The sequence below is a fragment of the Gopherus evgoodei genome, chromosome 6 (assembly GCF_007399415.2).
Source record: "Gopherus evgoodei ecotype Sinaloan lineage chromosome 6, rGopEvg1_v1.p, whole genome shotgun sequence".
NCBI lineage: Eukaryota > Metazoa > Chordata > Testudines > Testudinidae > Gopherus > Gopherus evgoodei.
The window spans coordinates 82,604,170-82,622,911 of NC_044327.1; the positions used below are offsets into that span (position 1 = coordinate 82,604,170).

Here is an 18,742-nt window from a genome sequence, read left to right on the forward strand (position 1 = left end):
TGACTTCATCCATGGATAGAGGAAAGAGTTGGTAAAGCATAGAAGTCAATTTTTGCTGTCAATTAGCCATTGTCCCTCCAACTGGGCAGTTTGTTTCAGAAGTACCAAGTCCAAAGTGTCTCCCAAAGGGTTAAATGTTAAGACTGTTCCATATAATCTGCAGCATAAATTGAATTGAGAACGGTAAGCAACTTGATGTCCTAAGGGCAAACTTTGTATTACCATAAGAGCTATCTAATCACCATCTGTTGTTCTCTGTTGATAATGGAATGTCCATAGATATGGAGTCATAGGCCATGTCTACATCTAAAATTTGGCAGCGCTGGTTGTTACAGCTGTATTAGTACAGCTGTATAGGGCCAGCGCTGCAGAGTGGCCACACTTACAGCAACCAGCGCTGCAAGTGGTGTTAGATGTGGCCACACTGCAGCGCTGTTGGGCGGCTTCAAGGGGGGTTCCGGGAACGCGAGAGCAAACCGGGAAAGGAGACCAGCTTCGCCGCGGTTTGCTCTCGCGTTCCCGGAGCCACCCTGCAAACCGCAGGGAAGGAGAACCGCTTGCTCGGCGGTTCGGGGAACGAGAGAGCAAACCGGGAAAGGAGACCAGCTTCGCCGCGGTTTGCTCTCGCGTTCCCGGAGCCACCCTGCAAACCGCAGGGAAGGAGACCTGCTTGCTCGGGGTTCCGGGAACGAGAGAGCAAACCGGGAAAGTGAGACCAGCTTGATTACCAGAGGCTTCCTCCTTCCACGGAGGTCAAGAAAAGCGCTGGTAAGTGTCTACATTGGATTACCAGCGCTGGATCACCAGCGCTGGATCCTCTACACCCGAGACAAAACGGGAGTACGGCCAGCACTGCAAACAGGGAGTTGCAGCGCTGGTGATGCCCTGCAGATGTGTACACCTTCAAAGTTGCAGCGCTGTAACTCCCTCACCAGCGCTGCAACTTTCTGATGTAGACAAGCCCATAGAATGGGAACTATGAATGAGGATCAAGGGTATTATGTGTTGTTTTTTTCTAAAAGATATTATCTAAATCAAACAGAAATTAATTCAAGGAGATTCTATGGCCTGTGTTATATACGAGATCAGCCTAGAAAATCACAATGGTGCATAGGAGCCAACTCCATGGGTGCGCTGGGGCTGGAGCAGCCACTGGGAAAAAATGAGTGCTGAGCATGTCATGGTATTCTTTCACAATCTGAACCTTAGAGTCCAAAAGTTGGGGTACCAGCATGAATTCCTCTAAGCTTAATTACCTGCTTAGATCTGATAAGCTGCCACCAATCAGGAATTCCAGTGCCTGATACACTCTGGTCCCCCCCAAACCTTCCCTGAGGACCCCCAAGACCCAGACCCCCTGGATCTTAACACAAGGAAAGTAAACCCCTTTCCTCACCATTGCATCTCCCAGACCTCCCCTCCCTGGGTTACCCTGGAAGATTACCGTGATTCAGACTCCTTGAATCTTAAAACAAAGGGATTCCCCCTTCTCCCCTCCCTTCCCCTTCCCTGTTAAGTACAGACTCAATTCCCTTGAGCCTCAACAAGGGGAAAAAATCAAACAGGTCTTAAAAACAAAACTTTTAATAAAAAAAAGAAAGAAAAAGGTAAAAGTTATCTCTGTAATTTAGATGGTAAAAGTTACAGGGTCTGTCAGCTTATAGAAACTGGAGAAAAAGCCTCCTCCAGCAGAAATACAATTTAAAATACTTCCAGCCAAATACACATTTGCAAATACAGAAAACAATCAAAAGACTATAACCGCCTTTCTTACTAAATCCTCACTATTCTGAATATATAAGAGACTGTAGCAGGGAGATTGGCAAGAAACCTGGTTGCACGTCTAGTCCCTTCCAGGACCCAGAGAGAACAAAGCCAAACCCAAAAAACACAAACAAAGGCTTCCCTCCACCGAGATTTGAAAGTATCTTGTCTCCTGATTGGTCCCCTGGTCAGGTGTTTGGTTCCCTGTTTGTTAACCCTTTACAGGTAAAAGAGACATTAACCCTTAACTATCTGTTTATGACAGAGCACCCACCAGCAGCCCCCAATCAACTCCTCCCTCTCCCCTTAGCACCTCTCACCTGCTGTGATCAGCTGTTCCATGGTGTGCAGAAGGCATTGGGGGGAGGAGGAGGAGCGAAGGTGGGGCGCACTCAGGGGAGAGGGGCAGAACTGGGTGGGAAGAGGCAGGGTGGGGATGGAGTGAGGGCGGGAAGAGGCAGGATGGGGTTGGTGTCTTGGCGGGAAGGTGTAGAGTAGGGGCGGGTCCTGGGGCACAGCCAGGGGTCGAGCCCCCCCCCCCAAAAGCACATTAGAAAGTCAGTGTTGCAGAATTTAGGTGTATAAGTGCTTTAGAGCTCGTCAGTCATTACTTCAAATGGGGTAAGTTAAAGGAAGGCTTAGCTGTCAGTGTTTTGGTGTGGGAGGGGGAAAGCCAAACAGAATTAAGGACCAGATTTTCAGAAGTGTTCAGTACCTATCCGTTCCTGTTGACCTCATTAAGAGCTGTTGAGGGTTGAGCCCTTTTGAAAATCTGGTCCTAAATTACTAAAATATGATATATGAACTGTGAATAAACTTGGTCTAAAAAACTAAAGACCAGTATAGTCTTGAAATCCAAATACTTTCATATGAAAAAAAAACCCCAGCCCCTAACAAAACATATGTTATAATCAATAAATCTGGCTTCTTCACAGATCAAACTTGAGAAGCACTGGGAGTACTAGAAGTACAGAGAAGTACTGGAATGCTGACTGGTACTTATGTACAAAGGTTAAGTCAGAGAAGCTGATAAACTTTAGACTTCTAGTGACTTCATTCATTAAGATAATTTTCATTGGTTTTTTGTTATATTCACTTTATTTTCTCATGAGTAATAGTACCTGAGACCTCAAGATTTAATAATTTTATATAATTTTTTGGTAGTATTTTAGGGATCAATCTTGGTAAAATGTTTGGCATTTCTGGGAGGCACAAGGAAGTCTCAGCTCAAGATGCATTCAGTACCCTGAAGACTCAGACTCCTTATTATGTATCATCTTTTATAATCATTGAGTTTGTGTTAATGTCAGAATTAGTGGAAAGTGTCCATTTTATGTCTGTTGCCTTCAACATTCGTAGTTATGTTTCAGTACTTTTTTGTTGCTCTTCTCTTGACTTTCTCCAGTTTTGTTCACATTTTTCCTGTAATGTAACACCCAGACCTGGACACAATAATCCAGTTGAGGCTAAGTCAGCATGGAGTAGACCAGTAAAATTATTTCTGTGTCTTGTTCACAACACTCCTGATAATGCAGCCCAGAATTATGTTTTCTTTTTGTTTTTTGTTTTTGTTTTTTGTTTTTTGCAACAGTGTCTCACACTGTTAACTCATATTTAGCTTGTGATTCACTGTAACCCCCAGATCCCTTTCTGAAGTACTCTTTCCCTAGGCAGTCATTTCCCATTTTGTATGTGTGCAACTCATTGTTTCTTCCTAAGGGGAATACTTTGCATTTGCCTGTATTGAATGTCATCGTTTTTAGTTCAGACCATTTCTCCAGTTTGTCCAGATAACTTTGAATTTTAATTCTATCCTCCAAAGCACTTGCAACTCTTCCCACCAAGTCCATAAATTTTATAAGTGTACTCTCCTTGCCATTATCTAAATCATTGATGAAGATATTGAACAGAACTGGACCCAGAACTGATCCCTGTGGGACCCCACTTGATACGCCCATCCAGCTTGGCTCTGAACCACTGAAAACTACTAATGTATTCAGCACATGTAGTGCAAGCCTAGCATGGACCCTGGGTACATACTCTGTTTGTTAGCCCAATCTGAATACTGTGCTAATCTATGTTTGCTGCTGTCGTTTCCTGCACTAGCTGGATTCAAGCTAGTGCAGGTGGGCTATTGCTGTGTAAGCATATCTATTCAGCCCACAATGATTTTTTTTTCTCACATCCCATCCAACTATAAATAATGTTTTGCCCCAAACCAAAGGCACTAGACTCAATGAAAACGAATTGTATATCCACCGATTCCAACTTTCACATTACACTTTCAGCTGATTTTGTTGTCTGACTGGTGGGGTTGGTGGAAATGACTGTAGAATAAAAGCAGGATTTTTTTACAATGGGGAGTATTGTGCTTTTTTTATTTTCCAGCCACATACAAATGTCTGAAAGTATTTTGGTCAAATTTTCCTTAAGCCATACAAATAAATAAGCAAACAAAAAATCAAACATGGAAAATTTCAGCCTTGAAGGTGAGAGCGCCTGTATGTGTAAATCATCATCATCATGTTCCCATGATGCCTCTGGTGTTTAGGGCAGTGACAAAGCTCCTTCACTCCTGTTTGTTTATGACAAGTCTTTCAGTAGCTTCTCCAGCTGTGCCCCATGTTTTTCAGCTTAGCTTTCACAGCTCTTCGCTGTGTTGTTTTCAGGCAGCCTCATTTTTACTTGCCTTCAGGTGTGCAGCATTACTACTCTGGTGATGGAATGAGTTTCCATTCGAAGCACATGACCGATCCATCTCCAACACCTACTGGCAATGATGGTGCTGATATCCTTTTGGCTTCACTGTGTCAATAGATCTTCATTTGAGATTGTTCTGGGCCAAAAGATATGGAGGATTCTTCTGAAGCCGGTTGTATGGAAAGACAGTTTGAACATGTCATACTTTCTCATTCCCGAGCATTCTGCACTATAAAGTAATGTTCAAAGGATGCAGCTCTGATAAATCTTGCGTTTGGTTTTGGTGTTGTATTTTGATGATTTCTAGGCTGTATTTAAGCTCCTGAAGGTGTTCCTGGCTGTATTGATTTTGTTACGGATGTCCTGGCTTCTTCCACCATCTTGGTTGATGGTGCTGCCCAAGTACAATATGTGAATGTTTCTACATTGGTGAGACCATAATCTCCATCCATACTGGTGATGGTGAAGCAATATTAAAGGTTATAATATCTGTCTTATTATGGTTGACTTTCAGTCCTATTTGCTGGCTGAATTTGATGAGTCAAGTTGTTTTTTCTTGTGTATGATGTTGGATATGTGATTGGAAAATGAAATCATCTGCAAAGTCCAGGTCTTCAAGGGATCAGAAGGGTGTCCATTTAATGCCTGTTAGCATGTCTTCTATTGTATGCTGCATTATCCAGTCAATGGCAATGTTGAAGAGGATTGCAGACTTGACACATCCCTGACAAACTCCTGTTTTGACTTCAAAACTAAGCTCACTGTGATCAACACTGCATGTAAGGAAGAAATACAAGCTTTTGATGATCTTGATTATACAGAGAAGGATTCCATATGCCTGCAAAATGCACTATAAATGCTGGGTGGTCCTGTCAATGCTATCAAAAGCCTTCTCAAAGTCTATGAAGTTTATGCAGAGTTTCTGTTGCCATTCTAAGTATGCTTCTATTATGTTTCGTAGCGTGAAGATCTGGTCTATACATCCATGTCCTTTCCAAAAACTGGCTTGCTCTTTTCTGAGAACACTATCAACTGCCTCTGATATATGCTGGACTATGATCTTGCACAATACTTTGCTTGGCACAGAAAGAAGTGTGATACCATGCCAGTTTTTACAATCACTGAGAGATCCTTTCTTTGGTATCTTCACTATAACCCCATTGGTCCACTCATCTGGCACTTTTCCCCTTTGATAGACTGATATAAATAGAGGGGCCAGGATAGATGCTGCTAACTCACGATTTATCTTTAACAATTCTGTATTCAAGTTATCCTTGCCAGGAGCTTTCCCATTTTTTAAGGATTTGATGGCTTGAATGATCTCTTCCTTATATGGGGTGTCTGTGTTGATATCAAGATCTTCTTCTGCCTCCTGGATATTTGCTTTCTCTTTAGGTGGCTCCCTGTTCAAAAATTCCTTGAAATGCCCTGTCCAGAACATTTCTTGTTCTTTTTCTGTGTTAGTAGGTGACCTTGTTTGTCCCTGATGAGAGTGTTTGTTGGTGTCTGCCATTTAGCACTGATAAGCTGCACCATGTTGTAGACGTGTATCTTTGTGTAAAGATGGGGATATAATGGACTGAGTTTTGCATTGTTAACTATAACAGATGTTAGCAGGTGCCTACTTAGTTTAAAAGGGCTATAAAATGTCAGTATTTATCTTAAAAGGTTCTTTATTGGTAGGTTAGAGCAAGTTTTATAAAATATGAGAGGAGTGAAGACTTTGCTCTATAATTTCTAGATCTGTGCTCATAGTGATTAATATTAATGATCATTTGAAGTACATTAGGTTTTATATTTGTATATTTTGTTACTTTTTTCTTTACATTTTTAATCCTTGATTGTATCTTCACACACTGCACACGGGAGTATGTTTATATAGTTTTGTGATGTTTCAGTCATGACAGACAGCCACTAGTTTCAAAATTAGTGCTCTAAAGTTAGCCTGTTGTGATATTGGCAGAACTTCATTGAATGGCTGTGCATGCCAGATGATTTATTTTAAAAACAAATTACTACAGTTTTTATCATGCAAACAGTCAGGTGTATGATTTCTTCAGTAGGCATTGGGTTGACTCATTCAGTTAGCTGTATTTTTTTGTTGTCCATCTTAATTCTCAGTCAACAAGAACAAAAAAAAACCCTTGAAGTTCTTACAGTAACAGACATAGAAATAAAACAAGGATATTAAACATAATAATTTAAAAACATGGGGAATGCTAAATTAATGGAATGCTTATGAAAATTATAATATTGATACTATTCCAACAGATTCATTGATTTTTAAGGGCAGGAAACATGAGTGCGATCATCTAATCTGATTTGTAAAATATAGGATATATAATTTCACTTAGTAAGTCATGCAGTGGGCAGAGTTATTCTCTCCTACTATGCATGTGAACCCTATAAAGGCCAGCAACGTGTGGTTGAACTAGAATATCTCTCTCAAACATCCAGCCTCTACTTAAAGATTCAAAGAGATGATAATTTGCCACTCCCTTAGTATTTCTTACATTAGGTTTTGTTTTAAAAAGCAAACAATAGACATCCTAATAATCATCAAAACACTGATGCCCAAGACATTCATAAGAAGAAACAAAAAAGGAATTTTTAGTGTGGAAATTTCCTATATATTTTTATATTTTAATGAAGATTTTGCTAATCTTAATTTCCTGGAAGTTGAGGCTAGCCTTTTGTTAGTCATTTGTGTCTTGAAATATAATGGCAAAGAGGAAGGAAAAGAGAGAGAACGTGTTCTCTCTTGAATGCACCAGTCTGTGGAACATCTTGCCACCAGTTCTAGATAACTATGGACAATTTGGCCAGCTGGAAAGGGGCAATGCCACTACTTGAAAATTCATGAACATTGAAGGACCCACTGTTACCCTAACATTACATATTATATTGGAATAGAGTGAGTCTACATTCCCAAAAGAAGATGAAAGCATCCTTGAGCAACTGGCATCATTTCTGTCTTATCTAGGCTGTGTTTCAGCTGCTTCGCTGCAGAGCAGAGTCTGGTTTTGACAAAAAAGAGATGCACAGCAGAGTAGTAACACCATAATGATGGCCTTCATTGCTCATTCCAACACTATAACTCAATATAATTTATGTACATTGAACAGGAAGGGTGAAAAAATGGATCTATGTGATACTTCTCTCCATCATCCTCCCCTTCATATCGGAGTTCTTAAGTAAGAGGGGGGAAAAATGTACGACCACACCAACAAATACACTATGCAAGGGAACAAAATTTGATGGTCAATGGTATATTGAGTGCTATTGACAGATCTAGTAACATCAACCTAGGCAATCTTCTTGTGTCCATTAACAACTGTAATATGCCAAAAGTCAATTATCCTATTGATTTTTACTTCAAGCAATGCCGTGAACATATCTAAACAGCACTTTGAATGTTAACCTTCCTGAAAGAATGGCATTATGTTTTTCGTCATTTCCCAGCTATGATTTTAATAATTATATGGCTGCAGTTTTTCAGAACCACTTGTCAGTGTTAAATTTTAGTGCAAAAAAGAAAAGGAATCTTTCACATTTTCTTTCATTTGAAATTGAAGTTAAATCCAGAAACTGTTGCGTACTATGGGGTGTTGATGTTGTTTAGGCTTCATTTGATGCATTTTACAAAACTCTACATATTTAGGCTTTTGAGTATGAAATAATACCCTGTAGATAGTTCACTGTTTTTATTGTTATCAGTTCTTCCAAATCATGCACCCATTACACTTTCTTACAAATATTAATAAAAAGTGTTGAAGGCAACTAGTTCTAGCATTAATCCTTGATAGGGTGACCAGATAGCAAGTGTGAAAAATCTGGATGGGGTGCAGGGTAATAGGAGCCTATGTAAGAAAAAAGATCCCAAAATTGGGACTGTTCCTATAAAATCGGGACATCTGGTCACCCTAATCCTTGATGACCATTGTCTTCGAAGCAAAGTTAATGTAAGCCACCAGTGAACTGCCCCCTTAATAGACTTCAAATTTACTACACATCAAAGCTCAAACTTGATTTGCTTGCACTTCTGAAAACATCTACCTGTGTAATGGTCGAATGCTGAGGCTTAACACAGGTATTATTGTAGTCACTCCCATGCTAACATAGCATCATTGCATTTTCATAGCCGCTCTCATACCAGTAATATGATATACCCTAAACAATTCACGTTACTGGACCCTCTGTTCAAATCTATTTCTTCTGTGATTGCGTATGTGTTTTATTAGCATATATTGAGGATGATAGTATTATTCACTTATGACCAAAACATGAGTGAGTTATACAAGTAATCACAAATGTGCCTCAAATTTGTTCTAAGTGTACAGCAATAAAATCTTTGTGCTGCCATATGACATCATATATTTTGTTAATGCTCCACTGTAGAAAGAAAAAAAAACTTTTTAAAACATTTTTAAAGTTGCAAACTGGTTCAGTTTTGGTGTTTTATGTCTCCAAATACTTCAAGATGATTATCATTCCACCACTTTATGCAGACTTCTTTGACATACTGGTGGAGATATCCATGTCTTCCAAGCTACCCAATGTGGGCCCATTCCTGATCCCTCCCACCCTTCTGAAATCAGTGGGAGAACGGTTTGACTGATCATGCCGAACTACTGCCAGGCATAATGAACAGCAGATTTTGTGCGAAGCAATGTGGTTCGTTTATTTTTTTGTTTTTCCTCCTTCCTCATCTCTGAAATAAGATAATTGGGAAATTTACTGCTAATTATCATGGATGAGATTCATTGTATAAATAGGTTTTTTTGGTTTTGTTTATTTTTAAATAACTTTAGGATTGAAATTGCTGCTAATCACAGGAATAGTGTTGTGGTGGTGATAGTTTATTTATTATCAATAATTTAATGGCAAGTGGAGAGCTGATGTGTTTGAGTTGGGATGAACAATGTACAGTGTATTCTTTTTTTAAACACTTCTTATTAATGCAAAATTGCAATACAATATTTACATACTAAATTGTATATTACTTATTCAGGATCAGGTTAATATTCACAGAATCTGGCTAAAGATTCTGGCCTGCTGTCTGGGGAGCCCTCCTGCTCTGAGTACACTAAAAAGAGTGTCCACATTTTGAAATACCTATCCTCCTTTTGGTGCATTTCTTTTGTACATACATGGTGTGAAAGCTTGTCCATTACAAGGACAGTCCATATTTTACTATACCACAATTACACAGGAGGAGAAGTCCAAAGTTTCCAGTCATATGTTATACAGAGTCTTGCTGCAAACATTTTTTTTTTAAAGGAAAGAGTCCGATGGCTTATTAAGAGCAGTTTGTTTTTCAGATGTGGCCTTTCAAGGTATCAGTGGTAAAAGAAATCCTGTCATGGACAGCAGGATAATTTAAGCTGTGTGTCTCACTTGATAAAGAAATCACTGTGTGCATAAGGCTGTGGAATTTCATATTTAATTTATTCATATTTAATTTTTAATACATATTTCCAGTTCAGGATTTAGAAATACAGTAATGACTGCTAAAATTAGGTCTTTGCCTTTTTCATGAAAGCAATTCTAAATGTGCATATTTCTGCCCTGGAATATTAGGGAGTTCTGTTTGGACTGCAAAGGGAAAAATCAGTTAATTTTGAGCAGTGACTTCTCTACTGGTTAATATCATGTTGGCCAAGATCTTGCCTTCTAATTATATTCAGTGAGTTCTTCTAGCTTTTCAAGAGTTATGGTAATCATCCTTTAGAACAGACAAGTACAGTTTTAGTTATCTCTGTCACAGTTCAAGGCAATTGCTTCTGACTCCTTAGCTCTCACCTCTCCTGGACAAAGACATGTCTTTCTCTCTCCTGGGTTTTTCTAGGCTGAACAGATCCCTGCCTACACTGAATTCCCCAGCTAGTCAGACTGCCTATGCAGGCCTGCCTTGCCTTCTCTTCAGAGGCTCTAAACAGCACAGTTGCTCATAGTTAAGTTACCATACCGCTCTTTCTAAGGCCATGTCCAGACTACCCGCCATATCGGCGGGTTAAAATCGATTGCTCGGGAATCGATATATCGTGTCTAATCTAGACGCGATATGTCGATCCCCAAGCACGCTTATATCGATTCCGGAACTCCATCAACCCCAACGGAGTTCCGGAATCGACACGGAGAGCCGCGAACATCGATCCCGCGCCGTCTGGACGGGTGAGTAATCCGATCTTAGATATTCGACTTCAGCTACCTTATTCACGTAGCTGAAGTTGCGTATCTAAGATCGATTTCCCCCCCCCCTAGTCTGGACCAGCCCTAAGCAAGCGTGTTTATTTGTAAGGTACAGGCATTACAGAGAAAACATATTAAAACAGTAAAGAACCTATATGCATGCTAATAAGCTTACCATATATCACCTTCCTCCCCAAATCTCCACAAGGGTTCTGATTGGTATCAGTTCTTCCGACTGTTCCCTAAGGATTGGCTCTCCTTTGAACAGAAGGTCCTGTCTGTTTGTGGATCAAAAAGCAGGTCCTGAGTCAGTTTAAACTCAGGCTGTTTGTCCAAGGTCCTTTCTTTGTCTTTTGGCCTCTGGAGAATCCAGGTTGAACTAGGATAAATGAGCCTCTCCAGGAGGTGGTGCCTCTCTGGATGGCAAGGGAGAGTCTTCAAACTTCTCCCATAGCCATGTTCCTTTTTCTTCCCACCTTCTCAGTGCTTAGGACCTAGTCTAATCTCAGCTTCTCTCTGGGGAGGAGGAGGAGTATTGTTTCCCACACACTGAGGCAAGGTGAGCAGAATTCCCTTTTCCACTGGCTCAGGATTCTTTTTCACAGACCATCAGATAGTCAGAGACTGTGGGAAGAAGTTTCTTTTCCATCCTGGCTGTAGTTCTCCTCACTCCTCCCTTCTCAGGTATTTGCATACCCGGGGAAGGTATCTCGATTCCCCTTGGAAACTAGTGAGAAGGATCCACCCCCTTTCTCCCTCTCAGCTTCCCTATTTGCATTTTGGCTAACAGAGTCTCTTCTCACTCTGGAGATAACTGAGTGGGTCTGATTCACTTCTGCATCAAAGCCATAATATCATTTCCTAAAACAAAGAATATGGACTATGTAACAATTGACCTAAAATCAGTCCCACTCCTGAGTCGGTATAGAAATCTGGGCTGTAGGTAAAGTGAAGGCTTTGACACCAGGAACTTCAATCCATTTTCACATCTTGGTAGCATTGGATGGGACTTCATGACATGGGGTTTAACTAGAGGTCTTAGCAGTCTCAATAGTTTCATTCAGTGAATGTCTCTCCATTGACTATCACCTTCTCCTCCCACTGGCAATCCAATGTATTTGCACTCAGGAGGGTGCAGCATGCCATGTGGGCTGTGGTTTAGAAGTGTGAATGGCTCACCATGATGATTTATATGCTATCGGAGGACTAGCAGTGTGACTCCCTCCCTCTGGAGAATCAGTCACTCAGGTAACTCTGTGAGGCCTGGTCCACACTACGCAGTTAAATCGATTTAAACAGTGTTAAATCGATTTAACGCTGTACCCGTCCACACTACAATGCACTTTAAATTGATTTTAAGGGCTCTTAAAATCGATTTCTGTACTCCTCCCCAACGAGAGGAGTAACGCTAAAATCGATATTACTATATCGATTTAGGTTTAGTGTGGATGCAAATCGACATTATTGGCCTCATTCTTTTACAGTAGCTACCCACAGTGCACCGCTCCAGAAATCGACACTAGCCTAGGACCATGGACGCACACCGCCGAATTAATGTGCCCTAGTGTGGACGCATAAAATCGACTTTATAATATCGGTATTATAAAACCGGTTTTAGTTAATTCGAAATTATGCAGTAGTGTAGACGTACTGTGAGGTGGGGATGCAGTTGGCCTTTCCATCACTGCACTGGGCTTCAGGGGATAAAGTGGGCAATCCCAGGCAAAATGACCCTTTGGCTTGAACATGGCCAAGAACATGGCCAAAACCTTTTGCTATATGTTTTAGGGGTCAGTTTAAACTTTTACAACAAATCTGGTTTACACAGCTCATCATCTGTCCACCACTGTTGATAAGGGTGAAAATGTCCAAGCCTTTTGTCCCTGACAATAGTGGAGCCAGACACAGGTGCTGACTTTCCAAAGTCTCTGCCCCAGTCCCTACCCTCACCTGTTTTCCCAAGGCCCTGCCCTACCTCTTCTCACCCCTGCTCCACCCCGGCCCTGCCTCTTTCTGCCCAGTTCTTCCCCCTCCCCTGAGCACACCGCATCCTCACTCCTCCCCACACCCAAGCCTCCTGCATGCTGTGAAACAGCGAGCAGGCAGGAGGTGCTGGGAGGGCACTGATAGGGGGCTGGTGGTGGGTACTCCACACCCACCATTTTTTCCCTGTGGGTGCTCCAGCCCTGGAGCACCTGTAGAGCCAGATTCCGTACCACAGCCTCTTTCCCCACCTTATTCAATTCACACCCCATTTCAAAAGCATTTAAAACACCTCCATGTCATCCCTCTCCCTAATGTGAGGAAGTAATTTAGAATCTGGCCACCACCGCCCCAGCACTGGCTCCACCTACCATTCTATCATTTTGGCTGGTGCGATTTCTCCAACTCAGGCAGATATTGTTGAAGCTGGTCCTGCTGATGCAGTTTCTTCATTTTGAGCTAATATTAATATTCCTGCTCCTCTTCTCTCTCATGCTGGTGCTGTTCCTCCCAGTCCACAAACTACTGGATTTGCAGATACACTTGCCATTTCTACTGCTCTAACTATTGCTCTCTGGGTTCATGCTGATGTTTCACCAGTCCTTCTGCTCAGGGCTGGCTCCAGGCACCAGCTTATCACACAGGTGCTTGGGGCGGCCACTCCTGAGCGGGGCGGCACTTTCAGGGATTCGGGGGCAATTTGGGGGAGGGTCCCTCACTCCCGCTCCGAGCGAAGGACCTCCCACTGAATTGCTGCAGATCGTGATCGTGGCTTTTTTTTTTTTTTTTTTTTGGCTGCTTGGGGCAGCAAAACCCCTGGAGCCGGCCCTGCTTCTGCCCTCCCTGCAACTCCTTGGTAGCTGGGGAAATTGCAACTTGTTTGCTTTTGACTGAGTGCACAAGTCATCAGTTCATTTCTGTTTCCACCACCCTTCAGCTCAAAAGTCAGTTTCCTTCCTTTGGAGCTCCTACACCATAGTCACTGAGCTAACAGTCTATACAATCTATTCCATTTTTAAAATAAGCAACTTTTTTTGGTGCTGGATAGAAAATTGAGAAAAAAGTCATAAAATGAAAATCTGTAAATACAGTGGATTTGTCTAACCACAGACAAAAGCACTACTCATTAGGTTCAAAGGCTGCCCAGCAAAGCAGAGCATATTAATGACAGTTGGTGACATTCTGGCTCCTTTGAAGACAATGGCAAAACTCCCCTTGATTTCAAGAGGGCCAGCACTTAACTTTTCAGCAATATGGAGTTTGTTTGTTTTTTCTCCTCTCGAAAAGCTTGTTTTGAGCCTGATCTTACACCATTAAAGTCAACAGGAGCTTTTCAATTAACTTAAATGGGCATTGCAGCAAGACCTGAGGCTATCAGTGAATTCCAGCATCTTCCAGTGTGCCATGTCTCAGCAGAGCAGAGCATCTTTCCTCCTCCTCCTTCTTCTCTCCTATTGTCTTTAAATCCTGAATTGACATGGCCATCTTTTACCTAATTTCAGTATATCTATGATAAAACATTTTCTTTCTGTCATTCAATTTAAGTTCAATCCTGTATATGATTATTTGCAAAAGTAGTCATTACATCGGTGATTATTTATTTGTATAAGGGTTTTTATAGGCATTTGTTACTGTGTTGTGTTTAGCTTCTTGTTTCCTATCCTTTTCAGTTCTTTCTGAATACTGAATTGTGTTAATAAACCTGCCCCCCTCAAAAGAGTTTAATCAAAGGAAAGCAGCTGGCTGGTGCCTCAAACAACATTTCATTAGCTGCTATTGATTGATTCTGAAGACCCTCGGAAAGACTACTTCACTCCAGTGCAATTAGAAGTAACCCCTGTGTCCAGGATAATTGTCATATACAATACATACAGAACACAATATTAAATTACCCAAGAGTTATATACAGAGCAATTCATATGTAATGAAAGAGGTTCCCAAAGGCGTCTGCTATAAAGTTTCACTAAAAATAACGAGTCCTCAAGTTATATATGTTGATGTAGGCAAAGAGGGAAAAACAAATCATGCAGGAGATCAAAGTTTGCAAAAATCTTTGAAATCACTCTCTTTTTGTCAGCCAGCTGTAGTCAAGTTATAGAAGCAATTACCTGAGGGAGGAAGCATGTTACACAATTCTCAGGCCACCTTCATTGGTGCTACCAGAGGCTTTGTGTGTTTTTATCCTGTCCAGTCCAGCATTTAAAGAGATGTGCTTTGCAAGCAAGCTAAAAAGCAGATGTCTATGGTAGGGAAAGTGGAAAAACTGTGTTTTTTCAGTGAAACAAAAAGGTAACCTTATCTTTAAAATGCTGAGGAATACTGATCAAAAAAACCAATCATGCTCTAGAGCTCTCTGTTGTCTTAGAGTTCCCTATGGCACCTTTATGCTGAATCTCCACTGACTTCTTAGGATAAGAAGAGTGTGTGAGTTAATCACTTGTTGGTTTCCTTCCCTTTGATTAAATACTTTTGAAGGATGTAGGGAAAACCATTTTTATTATGTGTATGTTTATGAAATATAGATGGACTTCCTGTTATCTTGAGTTGGGGCAAATGAGGCCACTCCAAAACATTCCTTTGAAAAATTCTTTTTTCTCTCAGTAGGTCATCATGTCAACACGTTTCTTTTAACAGTGCTGTCACTATTCCATTTAATTAATATGGTCTCAGAAATGTGTTGACTGATATCTTCTAGCAAATAATGAGTTTTACGCTGTAGTCTTTACACAGGAGATATATATGGAGGATGGGGGACAGAAGGAGGGGGATATAGATGCAAGACTCTAAAACCACACAGTCATGTTAAGTTCTCAGTTGACTTAGCTTGGTTTTCTAATAAATCTGAATTCTGATAATGTAGTCTATTCAGACTTTCTATTTAAAAACTCATACATGTCATGCCATTGTATTGCCAGTTTCGGATATTAGTATGTATATTTAAATGTAATCAAATGGCTTTTAATTAGTGCTGTTTGAGTTTCTTCAACTATTTATAACATTTTCTTTCTTTCTTTCTTCTTTTTTTGGGCCCAGAATCTGATGAAGAGGAGCCAACTTCAGCAGGTAAGATAATCTTATGATTTAATCATATTAGCCATTATAGATGGTACTGGGTTTAATTTTAACCAAGGTGCTCTCCAAAGTATGACACCATGGTACATGGCTTTGAATTTAGGGCTAGTTAACTACAGCATCAGTGCCTTTCCCTCCTATTTGGTCTCTCCTTTTGACAGTTCTTTGGTTTATATTAGAAACATTGAGTATGCCTAGACTTGTTTCAGAAGAACTGATTGACAAATAATTAAGATATTTGACAACACACTTGCAGAGTCTAGTTTGGAAACTCCCTAAACATTGTTCCAGGATACAAATTTGTGGCTTACCCTTATGATTAAGCTTAATGACCTCAAATTAATCAGGAATCCACTAATTTGATATTTAAAAAACTTTAATATACACAAGCTTAGTAATAGTTCTAGCATATGTGAAGGAACATGAGTAGCATGTTCAGAAGAAACAAAGGGCCTAGAGTAGCAGAAAATAAATTGTAGGGATGAATAAGAGGTAGAAAGGGAGGATGTGTACAGGGGTTAGAGCAGTAGTATAGGGCCTCTTCTACATTACAGACAAAGCTACATCAACTAGGAGTGTCAAAAAGTCACACCCCCAGCTGAAGTAGCTATGCTGGCAAAACTTTCTAGTGTAGATGTAAATATAATGACAGAAGAGTGCCTTGGTAGGCATAGCTAATCTCGTTCAGACAGATGGGAGCTATGCCAGCAGAACACCACCTTCTCTGTGCATATGCTATATCTTCACTAGGGATCTTTGTTGACATAGCTATGTCAGGCAAGGTTCTGTAAGTACAAATATGGCCCAGGATTTGGGATACCTGGTTTAAGTCCTTGCTCTGCCACTGACTTCCTGTCTGACCTTGGACAAGACACTTAGCCCCTCCGAGATGCAGTTCACCATCTGTAAGATGGGGGAAATACCCAGCCTCACAGGAAAATACATTAAAGATTGTGAGGAAAATACACTAAAGATTGTGAGGTGCTCAAATAGTATGATATTGAGGGAAATATAAATAATTAAGAAGGGGAATAAAAGTAAGAAGGGTAAAAGGTAGGCAGAGATGGAGAATAAGCAAGAAAGAGACTGTACAAGTGGGAAGAAGGAAAGGAGGCAGATGAAGTTGCTTAATAAAAGGAGATAGTGTCAGATTAAACTGTGCAAGAGCAAAAGTATGATGGAGATTAGAAAGAAGACAAGGAGTCAAGGGGAAAAGAAGAGTTTGGATAAGAGAATTTAAATTGCTTTAACATATTTAAAGATATTTTTAAAATCATTTTTAAAAGTTCCAGCCTTCTGAGAATCCATTGTAGCAGGACCTTCCAGCATTATAATTTTGTTTAATATATCTTAATAAGCAGCTATTACACATTTTCAAATAAAATAAATGTCAAAAGCAAACATAGCTATTTAAGTCAAAAGCTATTAAAACCATGGTTGTGTAACCCACACACCTTCTGGGAGTGGCGTTCTGTCTCATCTAGTGGCATCGAGACCCCTTAGAGAGTTAAATGGCTTTTAGCCCATGCTGTAGAGGCTCTTGCACTGAGGTCCTGAGTTTGATCCCACCCGCCAATGACTGAAATCTGTCAGAGTTACAGTTGTTCCAATTTTTGCGTTAGAAATGGAAACAGTCATATTTAACCTTCTGCAACTGTATTAACCATGCTTTTTTTTTCACTAGTATGCTGTGAGTTTGTGGGCATAAACATACATATATTTACACAATATAAAACTAGCTTGTGCCAGCTTGTGCACAATATAGAGCATGCAGACACTTGCACAAGTAGTCCCATTGCAAAAAATCCTACCAGGCATATGAATCAAAAGGGGGGGAAAAACCACAATGCTCTCAACTCATAAGAAGGCCAGATAGTGAGCATCTTGGAGTGCTGCTAGACCGGTTAAATGGGATTTCACAGGTCTCAGAGCACCCTGAGAAATTGTGTACTTGATTCCCCATGAGCACCTTTCTCTTTAAATAGCATCACAGAAGAGTGTAATTTCAGAGGGGTTTTTTTGTTTTTGTTTTGCACTCCAGTGTAACACTGTGCCCTTCATCGGTATTTTGGAATATTTCTTCCAAATAAAACATGTGTTCGATGGAGCTGAGCTCATTGTGTGTGTGTGTGTGTATGTGTGTGTGTAATTTAGATGCTTTTCTGCTGGTGGAATATCCCTAAGCAATTCACACGTTCCTTGAACTACGATGATTCATTATTGATGAATATTTTTGCAAAGTTCCATGAATATATTTCACTTGATTAAATGGTCACAAATATTTGAAATATTTCAAATTGAAACTATGTTGCTTAGTTGAGATCAAATAAGCAGCCCAGTGTTTTGGGTATTTTGGGAGTGGCTATGAATCTCAGGGGATGGGGAAATTTACCAGCATTATTTTACTGGTTAAATTATATTGTTACAGTCACACTGGTATAACTTTCCACATAGAAATGCTAAATAACAGTGGCATCTTTGTGGGACATAAGCTAACCTGATTAAAAAAAAAAAATTATTCCAGGTAAGTGTAGCTGCGTGAGGTGTTATTCTGGTACAATTGTGATATAATTATACTGGTATAGTAATGCCAGTAAATTTCCCCAAGTAGACAAAGCTATGGACCAGGACTCCTTGTGCTAGATGCTGAATAGACACAAAATGTTATATTGTTTCTGTTCCATGGTCTGGATAAGTGCACAAATGTTTCTGGTAGAAATCCTTCCAACAGGTGAATTTGCAATATGGGTTGAAATTCACTTATTGAAAACATTTGTGCCAGTAAAACTCAGCTACTCCAAGTATTCACAAAAAGTATATACACAAGGAGAACAAATCTGACCGAAGCAAATGCATTTTGAAATTTGAATTAATATAATGGAAGCAGTTTGCATTACCCACTCTGGTTATATTGCTAGATATATCATGTCATGCTTCAGGTTCTGTTCCAGCAAAGCTCTCTATGACTCTCTCTGACTCAAAAGGTACCACCAGAACGTCCAGTCTGATCTCCTGTATATCACAGGCTACC

The 18,742-nt window shown here is 40.4% G+C and overlaps 1 protein-coding gene across 2 annotated transcripts in view; it reads left to right on the plus strand.

The window, feature by feature from the left end:
- The window catches only part of EDIL3 (EGF like repeats and discoidin domains 3), a 442,715-nt gene that overhangs the window by 138,205 nt on the left and 285,768 nt on the right, over window positions 1-18,742 (plus strand). The window contains exon 3 of one of the 2 annotated variants that reach the window (XM_030567391.1): window positions 15,673-15,702. The exons of the other annotated variant lie outside the window; for it this stretch is intronic. Coding sequence (XP_030423251.1) covers window positions 15,673-15,702 — 30 coding nt within the window. The remainder of the gene's footprint in view (window positions 1-15,672; window positions 15,703-18,742) is intronic. 2 annotated transcript variants of the gene reach the window in all.